At 43.3% G+C, this 19258-nt stretch overlaps 1 protein-coding gene across 6 annotated transcripts in view; it reads right to left on the bottom strand.

The window, feature by feature from the left end:
- SETBP1 (SET binding protein 1) overlaps positions 1–19258 on the bottom strand; it is a 267217-nt gene that overhangs the window by 66213 nt on the left and 181746 nt on the right. For all 6 annotated transcript variants that reach the window (XM_075079765.1, XM_075079764.1, XM_075079766.1 and 3 more), the window contains one exon: positions 15191–18656. In XM_075079765.1, the coding sequence (XP_074935866.1) occupies positions 15191–18656 (3466 nt within the window). The remainder of the gene's footprint in view (positions 1–15190; positions 18657–19258) is intronic.

The following is a 19258-nucleotide window of genomic DNA, read 5'->3' as shown; positions in this document are numbered from 1 at the left end:
AAAAAAAAGTGTATGAAAAACCAAGGGAAGAAACAATGTCATTCTGCAGCCTGAAAAATATCTCTGAAAAAAAGGCATTCATAGGTTATAGGTTGCACATGGTTAGACAGTTCTTCTGGGTTTCTTGGCAGTCAATGTGGGAAATCTACTTCTTTAATCTTGTCTTTAAATTATCTTATATAATCCTAGTTAAACAAGAGAAATTTGGGGAACCATAAACCAGATTTAGGGCAATTCCAAGCACCTGTTGTAATGCTATTCACAGTCTTCCAGTCCCTAAGAGGTGTGGGATTTCAGCACTACACAACTGTCACTCTCCTCCTTAGGGATAGCTGGTGATTAACGGATAAATGAATTTTCTTTGAAAGCTTCATCTCCTTTGGCAATACCCATCACAGAAGACTCATGCAGAGTAAAGGTATCTTTGTCCAGGTCCTACCTAGTATAAATCAGGATGCATCCTTATTGAAATCTTAACCCTGCCCACACTTTCCCTCTGCTGGGTCTCCTATTTTATGAATCATTGCTATTTTTCTGGAGCTGGTTTCCATGAGGGCTTGCTTTAATATTTTTTGTTCCTAATAGACTGGTTACATTTCAACTTCTGCTTCCTGTGGCAGGATTTATCGAAAATATTATGAAGACAAAAACCCCCATAAGTTTCTGAATTGTAGATGGTAAAAGTGTTTAGTATTACACTGGGAGAGAAAAAGTAGGGATACAAAAAGTGATTCACAAGGACAAAAGCCAATCTGTTAACCAGGGGAAGGAGGAAGAGATGCCTTCCACCAGCACATTGTGCCATTTTCTTCTTCTACGTGCCTTCTCATGCACGTTATTTGGATGGGATACTGGATGCTGTAGATGCAGTATGACAATTATTACATTATTCTGAAATGTGGTAATTGAATAAAACAGAGAAGTGTAGTACATCAGACTGACACAAGCTTATAGAACTACATGTGGCTGATCAGTCTTCAGTGCAACTGGACTTCTCTGGCCTGTGCGTATTTCACAAGCCGCATCTTCCTCCTCCTTTTCATTCTTCTTTTTTTTTTTTTCCTTTCCTATTCAATTTTGTATTATTTTCTGGGACCTGTTAAACCAAGATTATGTCCCACTGGCAAATTTTCCCATAGAAGTGTGATCATCATCAAGAGAACAATGTCATTTGAATGAAATAAGACTCCCTTAGGAACCCCTTAAGAGCTGGAAAATCTATATGGTTCTTACTGAAGGGTAACCCAACTTGTGATTTCGTCTTTTAAAGTAAAATACTAAGGCTGCTTTACAGATTTGGAGCATTTCATGTTATGGGAATGAGAAGATCACTGCTTTCTTAGGCTATCAATATATATTTATGAGGCAGCATTAATTCATCCAGTGAATTTCATGTTCCCATTCAAATGTCTTTACTTGTTTTAAACAAGGCAAGAATTACAAAATGATACTATGCTGACAAGATCTAAAAATAAAGTCACTTGGCAATTGTGTTAAAATAAGCACTGCTACTAGCTTGATGTTAATAGGAAGGAAACCGTATCCTAAAAATGACTTCTATTGCCTCTGGGCATAGTCACCCACAGGGAGGAATGGCACCTGCTCTTCTTTAAGTCATTTATCAGTTCTGGGGGAAAAAATCTCTGGAGACTACATCCCTATCTGTAGACAAGAGGTCAGTACTGCTCTATTTCTGTCTTTGGTATCTCTGCATAACTTTGTGGTTGTTGCTGCAATAAGAATTACTGACAGTCATGCACAATGGTGCATTTAAGTCTGTTGCAATTAGCTGTTTCTCACTCTGACACTGACCTTCTGGCATTAGACCTCCCTGCACCTTGGCTTATCCGCCCATGAAATGAGGGTAAAGATACTGACCTCTCTTGTAAAACCAGTCTGAGATTTACTGCTGAAAAGCACCACCTATAAATTAAGTAGGATATTTAATACCTCATAGCATATGTAAAAAGAGCACAAACTCCACTGGCTTGTCAACTCTCATCGAGAGACATGCTCCTGTGGCATTCTCTTCTGTCTGAACTTGGCCCAAAGCGGCCAATTTACATGAGAATCCATTGACCACTGGACAGTTTATATCAGTAAAATTTTATTTGGCCTTCAAGGCATCTCTTATCTCCTGAACTAGGAATTATCCCTGGTGGAAAATGCAAATCCTGTCTTTGATGAGGGCATAAGATGTAAGGATGGTAATAACAGCAGGGCTGATGCTTTCTAGTGTCAGTAAAGGGTTGGAAAAATGAATAATCTCTGTGGCAGGGGTCAATAAAAAAAGATCATTCGTATGATCCCGTTTGTGGACTGAACACTAGCAGAACAGTGCCTGAGGGCCAAGCAGCAATGCCAGGACCCCTCCTGCACACCGTCAGGAGAAGCACAAGCTGCCAGTACCATGTGATACACATGAAAAGAGCTGCCCCCAGTGCAGGAGACCTGCTGATAGGACTATACAGGTCAGTCAGGCATGGCCCGTCCAGCCACCTCCTCCTGAGACCACCTCTTCCTGGTGGCTAGCTGAACGACAGCATCCCTTGGGTGTTTAGAGGCATCACCTGGAGTTATACTGTTTAGTGTCAGATATTCCCCCTCTCTCCTGTCTTTACCCTGCAGCATTTGCCTATGTTTCACATAGCAGTGGAGGCAAAGTGTTTAGCGAGTATGCTTATAGCATTCTTCATTAAGAATTTACATATAGAGAACATGAAACCTGACTATGAACCTAATAAGCTATTTTGTAATTTTATGAAATGGTGCAACATACCGAGGGACTTAGTCCAAGGAGTTTAGTATGTTAATCTGATGCTAAGCACAAGAAGGACTTAATGGATACCAACTTCTCTGGGTGTCTTGCTCACCACTGAAACTGCATGGGTATAATTAACATCAATCATACTAGAAAAATGGAAGACCAAAAGCTATCTGAGGCACTACAGTGCTTAGGATAAGAACCTCAGCTAGCCAACACTGTCACTTGGGAGCAATTAAGTCTTCTGCAGATCCTAGTAGGACTCTCACATCTCCAATACCTTCTGGCACATCTTGCTTAAACACTGAGGACTTCACTGTAGATGGGGTAATAGTGAGAAACAGGGAAAAATAGAAGAGGGGGGAGCTGCCAGCACTTTGGACAGCATTATTAGAGTAAGAAGTAATGCCTCTTCCCTAGAACATTTTAACCAGTGTAAACATATCAATACTATGCACAATTTAAGTAGACTTCTTCACGATTCACGATGAGTCAGAGGATGCAGCTGCCCTGCTCTGTGCTCAGGTATGGTGTGAAAGTGAAGTAGAAAGTGCCGTCAAGTCATAACAATACACTTCATTTACAGACCTCATTTCATTTCCAACATTCCAAAGCCTTGCCAGTATTAATTAATTAAAATTTTGCAACAGCTTTTTGAGTTGGGCAAGGACTATTATGTCATTATATCAGTTTGTAAATGCTGAGACCCTAAAGGCTAAGTTGAGATTGCCTGCTTTAGGCACTCAATTTATTTGTTGCAACACCTTAAAAAAATACAAGGTGCTTGGCTCCAGCAGAATGATTGAGATCACTTAAGGCAGGTGTCTACACAAAACATACAAACAATGCAGAGAGGGATGCCTCTGAAGTAGCACCCAAGTGATGTTCACACGTTTCTCCATCAGCTGAACAGTGGGTCCTTCATGTGATGATTTAGTGTGGTTGTACACAGCCACTCAGGCATAGGCATGAGGAAATACTCCTAGGAATGTGGCTGGGTAAGCTCTTAATTCAAGGCTCAACTGCGTGCAATTCTTCTTTCATGGGAATCAAAATGCAAATTCCCCTCTGAATCCAGAAAATAGAGAACTACAGATCTAGACGTCCAGCCCAAGGGGGTCTGAGCCCAGCATTTGCACTTGCCTGGACTCTACCATGCTACAGGAAAGGCTGGAGTGGAAGTAATGCCTCCTTCTGCTGAAGGTCGACCACTCAGCAGCCAGAAGTGTAAGATGCAAAAGCTAGTAAGTTTCAGCCCAGTGGAAGGAGATGTCTTTCACTTGAAATCTCCTATTTTAGAGTTCTATCGCATATATGGCATGAATCGAGTCAGGCCTGGGAACAGGCCTTCCCTCATGCCCCAGGCTTAGCTGGCACTTCGGAATGCTTGGGTGCTTCCACGCTGACAGACTGACTTGTCCCTCTCCTGCATCCTGGTATCCAGGTCCTCCACACTCTGTGCTTGTTATCTGGCCATCAGGGAGCCATTTGTTCCATCCAAAAGCTGGACATAGCCAAGATGACAGCGTGCTCCAGGCTCTGCTCCAGGCACAGCACAGTGTGGACATGCACCACCCAACTTTGGCTTTTTACCTGGTGCAATATTGCAGTGCTAATCTGGAGTCCCCAGACCCCAGTATCCCTCCTGTCTCTTCCCAGAGCACAAGAAGTAGATGGTTGCAGAAAAGCCCCTATTTTGGCATCTGTGTTAGGAAAATAAAAACCCAGAAATAACTATAACTACACCCCAGGGCTACAGGGAGATGTTGCCCAGGAGAGATCAGGATCAAGCCCTGTACAGCATGGATTGTTCTGCCCGCTCCAGACACTCCCAGCTCTCAGCTGTGTGAGCACAAGCCAGCCTGTTGCAAGCAGTCCAGAGGCATAGACTCCCTTTCTAGTTTGGCCCACAAAAACAATATAAAGATGCCCCAGATATCTCTTGCTGAGGTGTTCTATGTTAGCTCAACCCCACCTAAAACTGGTGGGTTTGGTCAGGCTTAATGAAGTGGGCCCTTTTCAACACCTCAGGAGATATTAGCAGCTCCTCACCCACTTGTGAGTCAAGATAGACTACCAGGAGCTGTTGAACACATGTGAAACCATATGCTTATATGCTTAAGTTACTCTGAAGTCTGAAACACACTGTCCAGATTCATGTACACATTCAGTTTCTCTGGAATGTAGGTTCTTCTTCAGATGAACCAGACTAAGCCATTCCCTTGGACTTGGACACAACAAGTTCATTCTCATGGGGACTTAAGTTGACTCATGGATGGTCTAAGTCACTTTCACTGTCTTCTTCAAACTATGCAGCATCTCAGAAACAGCTGAGAAAAAAACTCAGGAGTCCTGAACCTGGGCTTGAGCCTGATTTACTGTCATTTTTACCTTCTAAGGGTTTCTTTGATCTCAGCAAGACTCTCTCCTGATTAGCAGTAGAGGAGGAGAATGTGGGTTAATGCATCCTGCTCTACCCACTCTTTAACATAAGAGTGGCTCCTATTAGCATTTTAGCAGTTTGCCCTTTTATGCAAGAACTTGCACAGCTGACTTGGCTAAACTTTTAATGGTATGCTTCTAGTGTGGGAGGAAATGCTAAGCACTGCTTATTGTTACTTAGATTTACACACCCAAATGCCATAGCTCCATCCAGAGTTCCCAGGCATCTAAGTGCTTTACTATCTACCACAGCACTCTATATCACAAATAAGATCTTCCTTACCGCCTAAAGTAATGTCATGATGCACTGTAGGAGCCAAAGAATGCTGGGTTTGCAAAATGTATGCATTGCTTCAGATTGCAGTGAATTCATTTAAGAGGAGATCAGGCAACAACCATTAATTTCAGCGCAATAGATTCCTCTGCTCTTCTTATTTACCAAGATGTTGTCTCACCAGATTAAATCAATGAAATTGCAACAGAGCACCCAGCGTACCGACAACTGCCAGTATCTGCCTATCATCTTAGAGATGCATCCCTTGATCAAATGCCTCCAGTTTCTGTTCTGCCATCTCTCTGCCATTCAGGCTGTTCTGTTGGAAAGAGAAAAGTTGAAGTTTTCCAATGTACCTGGCTGAGTCAGAAGTTCTTTTGGGCAGCCATGCACAGGCGCACGTATTGACTGCCCTGCTAGAAGTCAATTTGGCCCCACCATGCCAAAGGAGATGTGCTATTGTCCTTGGGTGCACTTCTGGAGGCCACGTGTGGGGCGTACACATCTCCACCCTCAGCTGAGGTGGGAAACTTGTTCGAAGTGGTTTTGAGGTTTTGTTAAGAAGCAAAACAGGAAATCTGCATGATTCTGGAGTTTAACTATTTTTTTTAACTTGTTGCTCTCCCACAGTATTCTTTTTTTTAATAGCAAATCAATAAATATCAAAATGACAAACATTGTGCAACTGACCATGTCCCAGTTCTGGGATAAGCCCAAGGTTTTACCGGTGCAGACTAGACTCCAGGCAGCAAAGGGAACCTGGAGTGGGCCAGGGATTTTTTAAGCAAACCAAGCAACTCAAAGGCTGTGTCAACTTACTTAAGTGCTCTTTATGCCAACTAATCATAGCTGGCACAGAAAACAATGCTGACTATTGCTCCCTTCCCTGCCTACACTGGAGGCGAGGAAGGCCAAAGGCACAGAGCTGAAAAGGCAGCTCTGTGCCATCTGGAGAAACTCCATATCCACAGTCCTGCTCCTTTTTACTTGCTCCTAAAAATCAGTGTAAAGGACAACAAACAAGTTGGTGGGATGAGGAGTATCAACACAAGCCTGCCTGCCCCAACACACTGACCCCCATACAGAGTACCACTACCACTGCTGAAGGCAACTGCTGCCCTCATCCCTTTCGACACCAACATTTGCTCTGGTAACTCTGAAAAGTGTAAGAACTGGTTTTATAATCTTAGTCATGTGGGTCCTCCCCAGCCCTGAGAAAACTATGGTGAAACCATCAAGTCATCTCAGGAAGAGTGCCAAGCAGCCCAGCAGCCGGAAAGCCATCACTGCTGGCCTTGATGTGGGACCTGACAGCAAAAACCTCCATCACTAGAACTGCAAACTGCTGTTCTTTGTGGTACATTGCTGATTTACATGCCCTTATGCTGCTGAGCAAACTCTACCTAGATGTCTCCACAACTCTGTTTCCAGTGCTGTATAATGCTGGGTTTGGGTCAGATTCTGTGATGAGATATGACGATGTCATTCAAAAACAACCACACAAAGACTGGTGAGTTACTGATGGGTACAGTATAAACCGGCTGAGCTATATCTTGCAATTGGGATCAACCAGGCAAGTTCCTCACAGTTTTCTCCTGGTTTATTTAAGCTGCCTGTGTGTGCTGCATAAGGCACGACCACGCTTTTGCTGCTGCTTCAACATCACTCTGATGTCAGTGCTTTTATTTGATTTTCTGTCACTGTTCTCACAGATTAAATTTCAACCAGTGACCCACGGCTTGATAGCTCATTAGCAAATCCCTCTGAGACATCTAGTCCTGCCCTTGCTTGACAGTTAACTCTGCATTGCACATACTTCCGAAGCCCCCTGAAATCATCACTGCCCCATATGAAAGCTCGGTGAGACTCAGTGCTGCTACAAAAGCCTATGGGGATCCATGCCCAGCTGCATGTTTTCAATGACAAATCACTGACAATTCTTTTTATGAATCCTTGGGTCTTTTCAAGTCTTTGAGGTGTAAAAACTCCTCCATGGACAGTCAAAGCTTTCCTTTCTCATCCCTTTCCTCAGCCCTTGATCTATAGGGGAATTATTCTGACTTCCTTGGTGGAACCTTAAAACAGGGCATTCTTACTCCTTTTATTGTTCAACACCATTATTACAATCAGGCAGACTAAGGCAGCTGGGATAATGCTCTTTTGGATTTCTTCTGCAGTGACACATGCTTATAAAACTCTTGGTAGGCAGTGGGAATGAGAAGCTGCCTCAGATCATGCTCTGGAGGTCACAGACTGCAACTCTCACTTTGGCAGTTAGGTTGGATGGGTCACAAGTTGCCCTCAGTGCTTTACGATCCCATTCACCAGCAGATATCTTGAGTTCGGCTTTTCCTACCCTAACTCTGAGTCACAGTGACCAGCAGGTTAATAGTAAAGATACTGCCATTGCTTTGTTTTACTTCCTCTGTGTGTCTGAGCAGATCTTGCCTTGTACCTAGATAAGCAGGGCCCTTGGGCAAGAAACTATATTGGGTATGGTCCAGAGCTATAGCACACACTTTTCCTCTTGACTCTTCTTAAACTGCCACATACACAAGTATCCAGACTGCACACTGTCAAAATCCTAACCCACCCTCTTCCTCCAAGCCAAGAAAATCTCTGCAAATGCTGAACCAAGACTGGTTTGGCACCCGGCAGGTAGAACACAGACTCAAAGACTCTGGTGTGCCTGTGCTGAAGCCATGGATGGGACTTCCCAGCCCCACAACCTCTTTTTGCCTTGACAGAAACTTCACTTCAGAAATCAACCTCACTGATTTCAATGGGGAGATGCTTGATTTACACCGGGCTGAGACGAGAATCCGCCCATGATTCTTTATTGCCTTTTAAAGCCAAGGGCCCAGCAGAAGCCAATTGTCTCTGACGTGAAGCTGTTGCATACCCAACGTGGAATCTGCACAACTCCATAAACCAGCAGTGGTCTAAATAAAAACTTCAAACAGGACGTTCTGGCACTGGCCAGAAAGAGAAAAGATAAATAGCGGGGAGCCGCCAAGTTGTGAAGGAAGAACTGCTGGACAGAGAGCAAAGTAAGAGGCAGAAATTAGGCAGGGTGCTGGGAGGTTTGTAACACTCCCAAAAAGCAAAGGGGTCACAGCATTTAATTAGATTAATTCATCACTGGTCCAAAAGCCTTTGTACCGAGCCTCAGGCAACACAATAAACATACAATCATTAAGAGAGGAAATAAAAGATTGGTTGGGTGGTAAATACTCCAGTTCCCTCTCCCACTCCAGCTTCCCTCTTGTTTCCTCTCCTTGGTCAGTGCAAACATTGGAAACAACACATTAAGCAAACAGTAACATTAAAACAACAACAACAGAACTCACTGCATTTCAAATGCCTTGGTCAAAACACTTTCAGGGAAAGCTTTTACTTACTTTCCCCATCATTTTTGTTTTCCCTTAACAGCCCGTTCCTCTAGGAAACACCATGGGCAGAATGGAATAAATCATGCTAGCTCGGCCTCCTCTCCCCAGCACTGGCAGAAGACTTAGTAATAACAAGATGAAGGACCTTTATCCTAAGGGGGCCAGATAATGCTTTTGGAGGTCATTTTGGTAGTTTTGTTATATTTCTAAGCATCCAGGGACCCAAAGAGCTGTTTTGATTAATGTAATTGTATTTACAAATAATGGTATTTTATAAAGCTTCGATGCAAAACTTAAAGGCCGGATGGTACAAACACTCACCCTGTAACTGTACAGTGCCTGTCCCTCACTACAGGACATGGCGGGAAGGCACAACACCCCATTGACACTGGGGCTGGAAAACTTGTAGCTGCTTGAAGTTATGTGGGATCCTGATGTGTCCAAGAAAACCACAGCAGAGGCAGAGCTGTGGAAAGGGAGGGTGATTAATACTGCTTACATCCTCAGCGAATGAAGTTCACACCTGGCTCTTCTCTCATCTGCTTCAAGCACTGCCAGTGCTCCCACACGACATTTGCTGAGTATCGCTGTGTTTCAGACCTCACCTTAGCTCTGTACAGCGGGAAACTGTTTTTATCCCCTTTTCCCAGACATACACTGAGGTTTACTGCAATTTAGACACTTTCTGCAGTCACATGAGAAAACTATGATATGGAAGACAGGTCTCCAAACCCTGGCCCATGCATCAGCCTGCCTCTGCATCTGTACTCACAATGCCATATGGCACCTAGGTCCTGTTGAGTCAAATGCCACTACTGAAGAAAGCAACATGGCTTATATGTGTTTTTGAATGAATACCTAATGAACTTCATTCATCACCCAATTGTCAGCTCTCCTCCCTTGTTCCAGTATGTAAAGGTGCATTCATGGGTATATATGCAAGACCCAGCCAGTATAGATGTTCATTTTATGTCTCTAAGCAGGTCAGACAAGAAAATGTTCATCACTTATAGTGCTGGACCACTGTTTCCCCTATTACTGAAATAATGTGTTCACTGCAGAATAATGAACTAACTCTGATTCTGGGGCTATTAAAAAAATTGTTAATGAAAAACACTATTGCACAAAAAATCAGCATAGTTTGCTTATTAAGGCAGTTGGCTAACCCTGTTTGCCTGTGTCTTCCATATACGTTCAGAAGAATAAATATTCTTACCCATTACTAAAATACAGATTTTTTTCTTGGTGTAAACATGTGGCTGATTAAGGTTTCATGATAATAGCCCAGAACTGCCCATGTTGTTTCTTAAAAAGAAACCAAAACAACACCCTCCTCAAACCAAAACATTAATTTTGGTGGCTCTGCCAATACTTCATCATCTTTGGTTTTGCTCATAGAAAGTACTGTTTTAAATCACACTAATGCACTTGACTTCTGAGAGAAGAAACTAATGCATTGGACTTCTGACCAGGGATTTATTCTGTGCTACGTGGCAACGGCCCATTCCAGCAGGAAACTGAGCCATGGAGGGGAGTTTTGTCAGGGAAGAAATGTTATCTGGATGAATGATACTTCTCAGCAGAGCACGGTTACTTATATGTGTGTTTGTACTGACATCAGACAAATGCTGTTCATTCGTTTGATTGTCACTTCTCCTCCCTTCCTCCAGTATTCCTCCTACTCTCCCTTTGGAAGGTTTAATCACCCATTGTAAGAATTTTTAACAGGAACAAGGGCACTTTTAAGATAAAGACTTTGGAAAATAACTTTAAACAAATACAACTTACAGTTGTGCATTTAATAAGCATAACTTGCATAGGTACACAGCTGCTCTTCTCCCACTCAAGTCATAGGGCCAAACACTACTCACTGTGTGACGCCCATCCTCCATCAAAAGCTGATACCGATTCCTTCAGAGTTAAACCATCACCTTACAGACTAGCTGAGGAGGAAAGGTCAGATCAGAAGAAATTCAGCCTATAGCACTGCTGGACTTTGAGGGGGGAAGGCGTAGTGGGAGGCTTAGTTTGTAGGCAAGTTAAGTATTAATTTATAAATCACGTTTGTCATGCTAACTATCCAGTGTTTGGAGACTGATGACTATTACCTTCCTAATAGCTGCATATGATTAACTTTATATTCCTGTAAATTTACTGTGCACAATGTCTGTGCTGTATCTGATGAAACCCATGTACTTATTAGCTGATCTTTAAGCCACGCTGCCCAATAGGCAAGCAAGGTGATCTTTGCTTGTATAATCATCATTTAATAAAAAGAGGCAGAAATACTGTGAGGATAAAGTAGTATAGACCTTGATTAGTGTCACTACAAAGAAAAGCAGAAATACAGTCCTGCATAGTGACCTTTGACCTCTGCTTCACCCCCAGCAGCACCCTGGCCTGCAATGAGTGTAACTAGGACATAGACAGATATTGTACAAAAATCGCCATCTGCATCTGCAATGCTAAATGTGGTTTTCCTCATTTGCCCACCTAAGGAAATAGGGAAGAGGTAACTATTCCTGCATTTTTGCAAGGTACAGGCTACACCATCAAGACTGCTCATCAGCAATGCAAGCCCCTTCTTCAGCATCAGGTATGAAAACGAAGCAGGCAGACACATAACAAGGAGATGTGGAGTTTGATGCGAGGACCTCTTCGAAACACAGCTCTGCTCCTGGTCTCCCCAGCCCAGCTGTGTCACCAGTCTGTGGCCTCTCCGGTCCCCCCACCCAGGGTTTAGTAACTACTGGAGAGCACAGGAAAGGATTAGCCATCCAGCTGTTCACGGTGCCTCAGGCCACACAGTGCCAGAGGGGCTCCAACAACGTTTTGCAAATGCGTGGCTGCAGGGAGTAGAAGGAGGGAGACAAATGAGTCAATGCTTGGTGCACACAACTTGCAAGTTCAGTTTAGGAAGGGTCCAGGTGACAGTAAGACTGTGGCAAGGCAGGATCTGAAACACCTTCTGCTGCATCCTTGCCTATAGGTCAGACTAATGCCACTGGACTAGTCTTCTGCATCAACCAAACAGGAAAGAAGGGTTTAATTACTTTTGATTAATTAGATTTTCTAAATGCAGGTTAGGTGAGCGCAAAAAATCTTACAAAAGCAGCAATTTCAGAAAAATGCAGCATGTCACAGGGAGTAGAAGGGAAGGAAGGTGGAAAGAGTTATCAGTTAGTGGTTATTGAAAGGACTCCAGTTTCTCCAGAACAATGGTGGAGAAACAGGGAGTGCACTGGGAGAATAGCCATATACATTAACACTGAACTTTTCACTCCAAAAGGACCCAAGAGATTTAAAATGAGCCAAAGCTCACAAGGTCCCCACTTATGAATGGCCAGTGATAGTCCAAGCTGGTGCATTTTAGGGAATGGCTTTTTGCTGGGGCCAACCAAGATGTTTTCTACCTTATGCATGACCACTATATAGCACCAGGGAACAGTGAACTTCTCAGAAATGGCTAAGTGCTGTTACACACAATACTTCTAAAGAGTGTTACAGACAATAATAATAGAAATAACAACAATAAAATGCCACCTGCACCAGCACCCTACACTGAAACAAACTGCAATGCCTGAATGCCAAAGAGCACTAAATGGTTCTCTCACCACTCTTATCACAGATATCTCTACTGAGCGTGGGTGGTTTTTACTCTATATTTCATCTCTAGCAACATACAGCGAAGTTGCAAATGGCATTACTGAGCGTGCCAATATGCCCATGCAGTAAAGATAACACTGAAATTGTGATATAAATCTATTTTCAGGTTTCATCTGAATATTCAGGATGTCTTCTCTTATCTCTGTTATATATTATTTTTATATTGTGAAAGATGACAAATGCCGAATGGCAAGAGCAATCGGGCTATGGAAATTCCTTCCTGGGACAGAGCTGTATGTTCTCACAGGGCTTTTTTTTAACCTTACCTTTTATTTTTATGATTAGTCAATCACTGTTTAGCTACCTCAGAGGAATGCAAGGTGAATTAGGAGAAAGAAGGTCAAGGTTATCATGGAAAAGTTTAATCCTTCCTCAGTGGGAACCGGTTAATAGTTATGGCTAGACTCAAGTGCAGACCTCTGTTGGGAATCCCAGTGAAGGTCAAAGGCAGAGAGGCAAAAAAGCTGCACTGAGATATTAGACAGTCATAAGCAGACAGATGTTCCTAGGCTTTAATGAGCAGTCTTGGCTCCAGGCCTTTCTTGGCAGAGCCGTTTAGTTTTAGTATTTTTTCTTGTAGTGCAAGGTATGGCTCTGGTTAGCTGGCTCTGCTTAGCTAACTGCTGCTGATTTTTCCATCTAAATAACAGCTTGACAATGAAGAAAACAGTTCATAATCTGTGGCTTGATGGATTAGGTCATGGGGAACGATGTGCAGTTGTAATAACGAAAAGTAAAAATAAATAAAAATTATTTTAAATGAGAATCAGTTTTAAAAGTTTAAAGAGCAAACCTGATGGAGCTCCTACTGCAAGTTCTACACTCCGTCTTACGTTTTTATTGTCATGGACAATAAACTGAAGGAAAATAATATGAAATGGACTTTTTCTTTACCAATTCTTTTTCCAAGTCAGCCTGGTGGGGATCGTACCCCTGCTTTGGAAACTCATTTGGGTTCAGCAGTGCTGAGAAATTTCTGTTGACAATTTGTTACACCTAAATGAAATATATTAAGTTGGAAAGTACAGGTTTAGCAAACATTTTCTGTTCAGAAACAAAAAGGTCTACTAATCCAACTGTTATCAAACTCTGAAATCAATAACTTCCACTAAAAAAACTAAGAAATAGCCTTGTTAAAAATTTTGAAGACTTTTAACCCTTGTCTGCTAGGACACAACTTCCTTAATGCAATAGCCATCCTGGCACTTGGTGGAGAACAGTTTTGGTCTCTTTCAGGCACGCAGCAGTCCTGATATAACCAGTGACTGAATTCAGTCTTTCTTCCAACATTTCTGGGTGTCACAATTGGTCTGATATAAAATGATATTATGAATGGGAATGTTTTCATGCAATAAGGTCTCATTTTAGACTGCTTTTCACTGTTATAGTCCAGATCCTGGTTTCAGTGAAGGAAGTGGAAATGTCTAGGTGGCTTAAACATGAGCAGTCTTTGGACCTCAATCAGTTACAAGTCAATAAAAAACTTAAGAGCCTTACATTGGCAGATTATACAAACTCTCTGTTCTCTCTGTGTTCTCAGCTGATTCTCTTTTCATTTTGGAGGCTATAGATTACACTTCTTTGAAGCTCTTTTTTAGCACATCAGAATATCATCCACCACTGATTGGTTTAGTAAAGCTCACCCTTTTTCAGAACTAAGTGTGAAATGTGCTTTGTGATAAATATCTGATGGTGCAGGAGCTCTGGGCTAGTTCCCAAGCTAAATTCATTTATATTACAGCAAAACACCTGCCTTTGTGTCATCACGAAAGCAACTCCCTATTGTAAAGTACAATTCAGTTTCCCAGACAAGATTCAGATTCCTTTTTCCTCTCCCCCATCTGCAGGAGAGGAACAGATGTCCTTAGCAGCTGAAATGAGCTTCCTCCCTCCTCATCTACCCAGCTTATATTTCCAAGTCATGAGTCCTAAAACTCTTCAAAGCCAGTCAGCTAGGGTTTATTGTTTACATGACATCAGTCCCTTCCCACAGCCACTCGATGCTCAGGATAATTACTTTACATGACACCTGCCGACTGGAAGTGACAGATTTACACTAGGATTGTACCCAGGGTCTCCACATACTCAGCCCAGCTATCACCGTGATGGGTCCCTCTGGATCAGCAGTACACCACACCAGTCATGGGACACTGACCCAGCTCCACAACTTCCCACGCATCTGGTCCATCCCATCAACAAATAGCTTTTGTACACTGTGGGCCAGAGCAGAGACTCTCTGCTCAGTCCCATGGCTTTCTGCCAAAGGGTGGGCAATGACTACCACCCTACAACTTTAGACTCCAATGAGAAGTATGTCTACCTTGCCAACAGGTTTTATAATTGCTGCTGTTGCAGAATGCAGCAGTGAGATTTTTGGAGGAAGTTCAACAAGCTATGAGATACAGGCAAAGGCAGAACAAATATTTATAAAAATGTTGTGTAATAGCTCAAAGATTTTTAAAGGTTTTGGCTTAACACGTGGCCAACTTGCTTGTCGATCTCCTCAAAGTTTGGTTGCAGAATGGAAGTCAATTACCAAAAGCCAGAGAGGTTATTGAGTCATGAATATATTTGCTGTACATGGCAAGTCCCTCTTTGTTCAACATTAAAACTTAAACACAGTAAGGAAAAACAGAATACAGCAAACCTTACCTGAAGAGGCTGAAGAATCGTAAGTACTTCTGTCCTTTCTGTTTGTCCTGAAGGGCTGAATGTCCTTTTCCCTGTAAGTTCCAAACCCTTCAAAGCTTCTTCTCTTATTCCCACTTACATCGTTGTCCCGCTTCTCACTCGAGGAATTCATTTCACCAAACATGTCCAGGGACTCTGACCTTCCATTACTCTCAGTACTACCAGAGTATCTCTTTGTGCAAGAGTCAATGGGATCATTGCTTGAGTCACTTTTATCTTTACTCTGTGTCCACTGCTGGGCATCAGAAAGTGATAACGTAGACAGCGTATCCACTTCAAAGTTACTCTTTGAGCCTTTGTGTCCAGTTTCACAATGCTGGTGCTTCTGCTTCTCCTTATGTTTGCTTTTCTCATTGAGCAAGGAGAGGTCTTTATCTGAGCCACTTAGCCTTTCATTGATCGCATGGCTGGAGAAGCCAGTGGACTTGCTAGCAAAAAGCCCACTCAGATCTTCATGTGTCCCCAATATTCGCTCATCCTTATGCTTGTGCTTATGTTTGTGTTTCCTTTTGTGAAGTCGGCCACTTGAAAGGCTTGCTCCTCCAACCTTTGGAGAAGCCAAAGAGGACTGCATGTCGCCAAGGCCCATTCCCACAGGTGTTTGTAGGTGCACTCCGTGTTTCACTTTATGCTTGGCAGTGGTGGACATCTTCATATGAGAGCTTGCATGGAATTGGGGTGGGGGCACGGTAGGTCTCATAAATGGGGAAGCCGCTCCGAGCGTGTGAGACAGGTACAAAGGAGCTGGATACTGACCATAGTAACCAAGATTCATCATAGGCATTGATGTGTAAGGCATTCCATAGGGTGCATAGTAACTCCCACTGGGAATAGGGTAACCGAACCCTTGTAAAAAAGGCACCTTTGTCATGGTGTCATTGGTTTTGGCAGGTCTACCACGCTTCTTCTTAGACTTCAAGTCAGAGGTCCTGCGAAGATAGAGCAATGGGTCATACTGGATATATGGCACAGGGTAGTAGTGATCAAAATTAATCCTGAAGATGCTGGGGTATGGATTTTCATGATAAAATGTGTAACTTCTATGGGAAATCCTGAACACTTGAAACTTATTAATGAGTTCCTCAAGGTCTGCCAGAAACTGGAGGTCATCTCTGTTCTGCAGGCTTTTCCTTTTCCTCTTGTGCTTTGGCTTTTTAATACTCTCGTGAGAGAGAAAATTATCCACAATGAGATGTTTCTGCCTGTGACCATGCCTGTTCTTTGTGCTGGTGTCAGATGGGATAGCCTCTGGATTGTCCAGGGTGCAGAAATCAAAGGAGTATCTCCGGCGGGATTCTGAGCTTTTCTCGGCTTGGTCAGAAGTGCTGTTGTTGTCTGTACCTATCCCACTGTCACTCGGTATGGTTTCCTCGCTGTGAGACTCGCTCACAGGCGACAGTGTGACTTCTTTCAGAGAACCTATTTCACAGAGATGGGAAGGTGAATTAGCCATTAACCTGGGTGGAGACAGCTTCCAAGTTCCACTGTGCATTCCTTTCTGGGTTTTTGTAGGAAGAGCACTGATAGGTTGAAGATTTGGCATAGTTTTTAACTCTGAAAAATTTGTTTCAGTGCTTGCAGGGCTAAGGTTGCCGTTAGTCCCCACTAACTGTGTTGAAAGGGGATGAATAGCTGCTGGTGACGATGCCACAAGTGACTGCAAGTTGGAAGGCACTGCTGGGTTTTCTGGCTGGCTGGAAACAGGCCTTGAGTGCTTGATGGCTGTCTTAGGTTCTTCTGGCTGAGGCTGCAGCTCTGCTCTTGGCTTTCTGCCCCGTTTTTTACCAATGTAGATAGTCCCCCTCTTGCTGACGTTGATCTGCTTCCCTAGTCTGGCATCAATGGTCGTTGGCCCAGCACTAGATGGTGGCTGGACTTTTGCTTTCAGAGCTATGCTGCTGGAGCAGGAGGACAAGATCTGATTGAGAATATTCTTCCTCTTGAGGGTCTTCATTTTATTAATGGTCTTGATGGTCTTCTTATCCAAGACCCCAAGCTTCCCAACCTTTTTGTGAAACTTGAGTTCACTGATGCACTTGTCCTCTCCTGGGACCATCTGGGCCAACTTGGCCAGATTCCGTCTCCTCTTCCTTTTCTTTGTTCCTGGAAATTCACGATTGATTGGACTCACTGGGCTGGTGGAGGTTCCCTCATGAATGGTTTCAACAGTGAGCAAAGGCTGTTTCTTTGGTCGTCCTCTTTTTTTCTTGACAGGTGTGATCACAGTAAGACTGTCTGTATTGGTGTACAGAGGGCTGGAGGGCGTGATGGGATAGGCTGAAGGGGGCTCCACCATCAGCTTCTCAGATGTTGTCAGGGAGGTCTCCCGAAGGATAGATTTAGGTTTGCTGCATGTCCATCGCCGCTTAGTTGCATGTTTGGGGTGTTGGACCTCAGATAATTTGCCAGCTGTGGGAAGATCAGTGGGTAGAAGAGTGGACGTCACAGGTATGGATTTTCTGAGTCTGGTGGCACTGTTGGGGGAAGATTTGTCAGTGAGCACACCGCTGTCAATAGCTACTAAGGGGGACTCATTTTCAATCACTTTCCCTGGTTTTGTGGCTCGAAGATCTTTTTTACTCCCCTCTGTTTGAGAGCTAGTCCTGTTTGTTACTTCACTGCTCATAGCAAGTCCAGAAGGCAGGCTTTTCTCCTGGAGCGTTTTCTCTATGGAAGATTTTGTGGATTGCCGTTTTTTCCTTTTGTGGCCAGATGCATCTGTTGTTGGAGACTTTATTGGGATAGTAATTCGTACGTGACTGGGGTCACTTTCACAACTGCTAGCAGAAGTGGGAATCTGCTTCGAGGGTGATGTATCCAACACACTGTCCATCGAGTAAGACTCCTTTTTCCCTTCCATGCTGTCATGTGATTTACTGTCAAATGCTTTCTGAGCACTCTTCACCCACTCAATGTCTGCGGTTTGGATGGTTTGACTTATCAAGTCCTTTTTGCTGGACTTCTTCTTTGTACTCCCGGTGGGCTGATCAGGGGCCTCCAGCTGCACACCTCCCTCTTGATCACTGAGAGGCAAAAGTCCATTGCACTCGGAGGTGCTGCTTGGTTGGGTGGCTGCGCTGATGTTGTTGGGTGATGGGACTGCACTGCAAATGGCAAGCTCTTTACTATTGGCAGACAGTTGCCCCCACGTGCTGCTGGCACAGGACTTCTTCACTTGGGATTTGCTGAAGGAAACTCCTGGCTCCGGAGTGGGGATCTTGGTGGCACTAACTGCTTCTCGACTGGGTTCTGTGTTAATGAAGCAACTTTGAGAAGCGGATCCAGTATCGGAGCTCGCTGACCAGTCAAGATGGTGCTGGCTGCTACTTTTCTGCTGGTGCTTTGATTTTAAGGTGTCACCGGTGAAGTCTTGTTGGAGGCCCGGATCATAGTGCAGAGCAGAATGTTTTTGTGGTCTGTCATAAACCTGGAAGGTAGAAGAAAAGAAATAGGAAAAAAAAATTAGTTTATCAGTCCATTCATAACCCCTGGTTGCAGCCTTTTATCTGTACAGTGAACGATAACTCTTCTTAACAGATGTCCTTGTAAGGGTTATAAGCCTTTATATAGTCTTCTTATACTTGAGCAAAATTTGGATTTAGATTCATGCACTGTAAACAAGTTTTGTTTTGTTTTCCTACTCTAAAAACAATGGAACTATTTCTATAAATGCTAAATCGTTAAGGAAACATATTCTATTTATTTTTAATTTAAAACACAAGTGAAATATTTCCTTTAAATGGATGAATGGTGCAACTCGGCCCCCTGGTGAGAAGCCCTTTTTCCTAAAAAATAATCCCTCACAGAATGTGATGGTCAACAACAGCAACTAAGCTCATTGTTGTAAACAAGAAAAATGCAAAATTATCTTGGAAGTTGTAACAAACAAGAGGAAAACCCATGGGTCTACTTCCTTATGAAGCCAGAATCTACAAAAATTTACTTGCTAAAATTTCCATATAGAAGCCACCCCTACAGACTTAGTGCTTAAAATCATATGCATAGCGTCAAGTGTGTGAGGCATGCTTG

The sequence above is a fragment of the Phalacrocorax aristotelis genome, chromosome Z (genome assembly GCF_949628215.1).
Source record: "Phalacrocorax aristotelis chromosome Z, bGulAri2.1, whole genome shotgun sequence".
NCBI lineage: Eukaryota > Metazoa > Chordata > Aves > Suliformes > Phalacrocoracidae > Phalacrocorax > Phalacrocorax aristotelis.
This window is presented reverse-complemented; position numbering and strand designations above follow the sequence as displayed.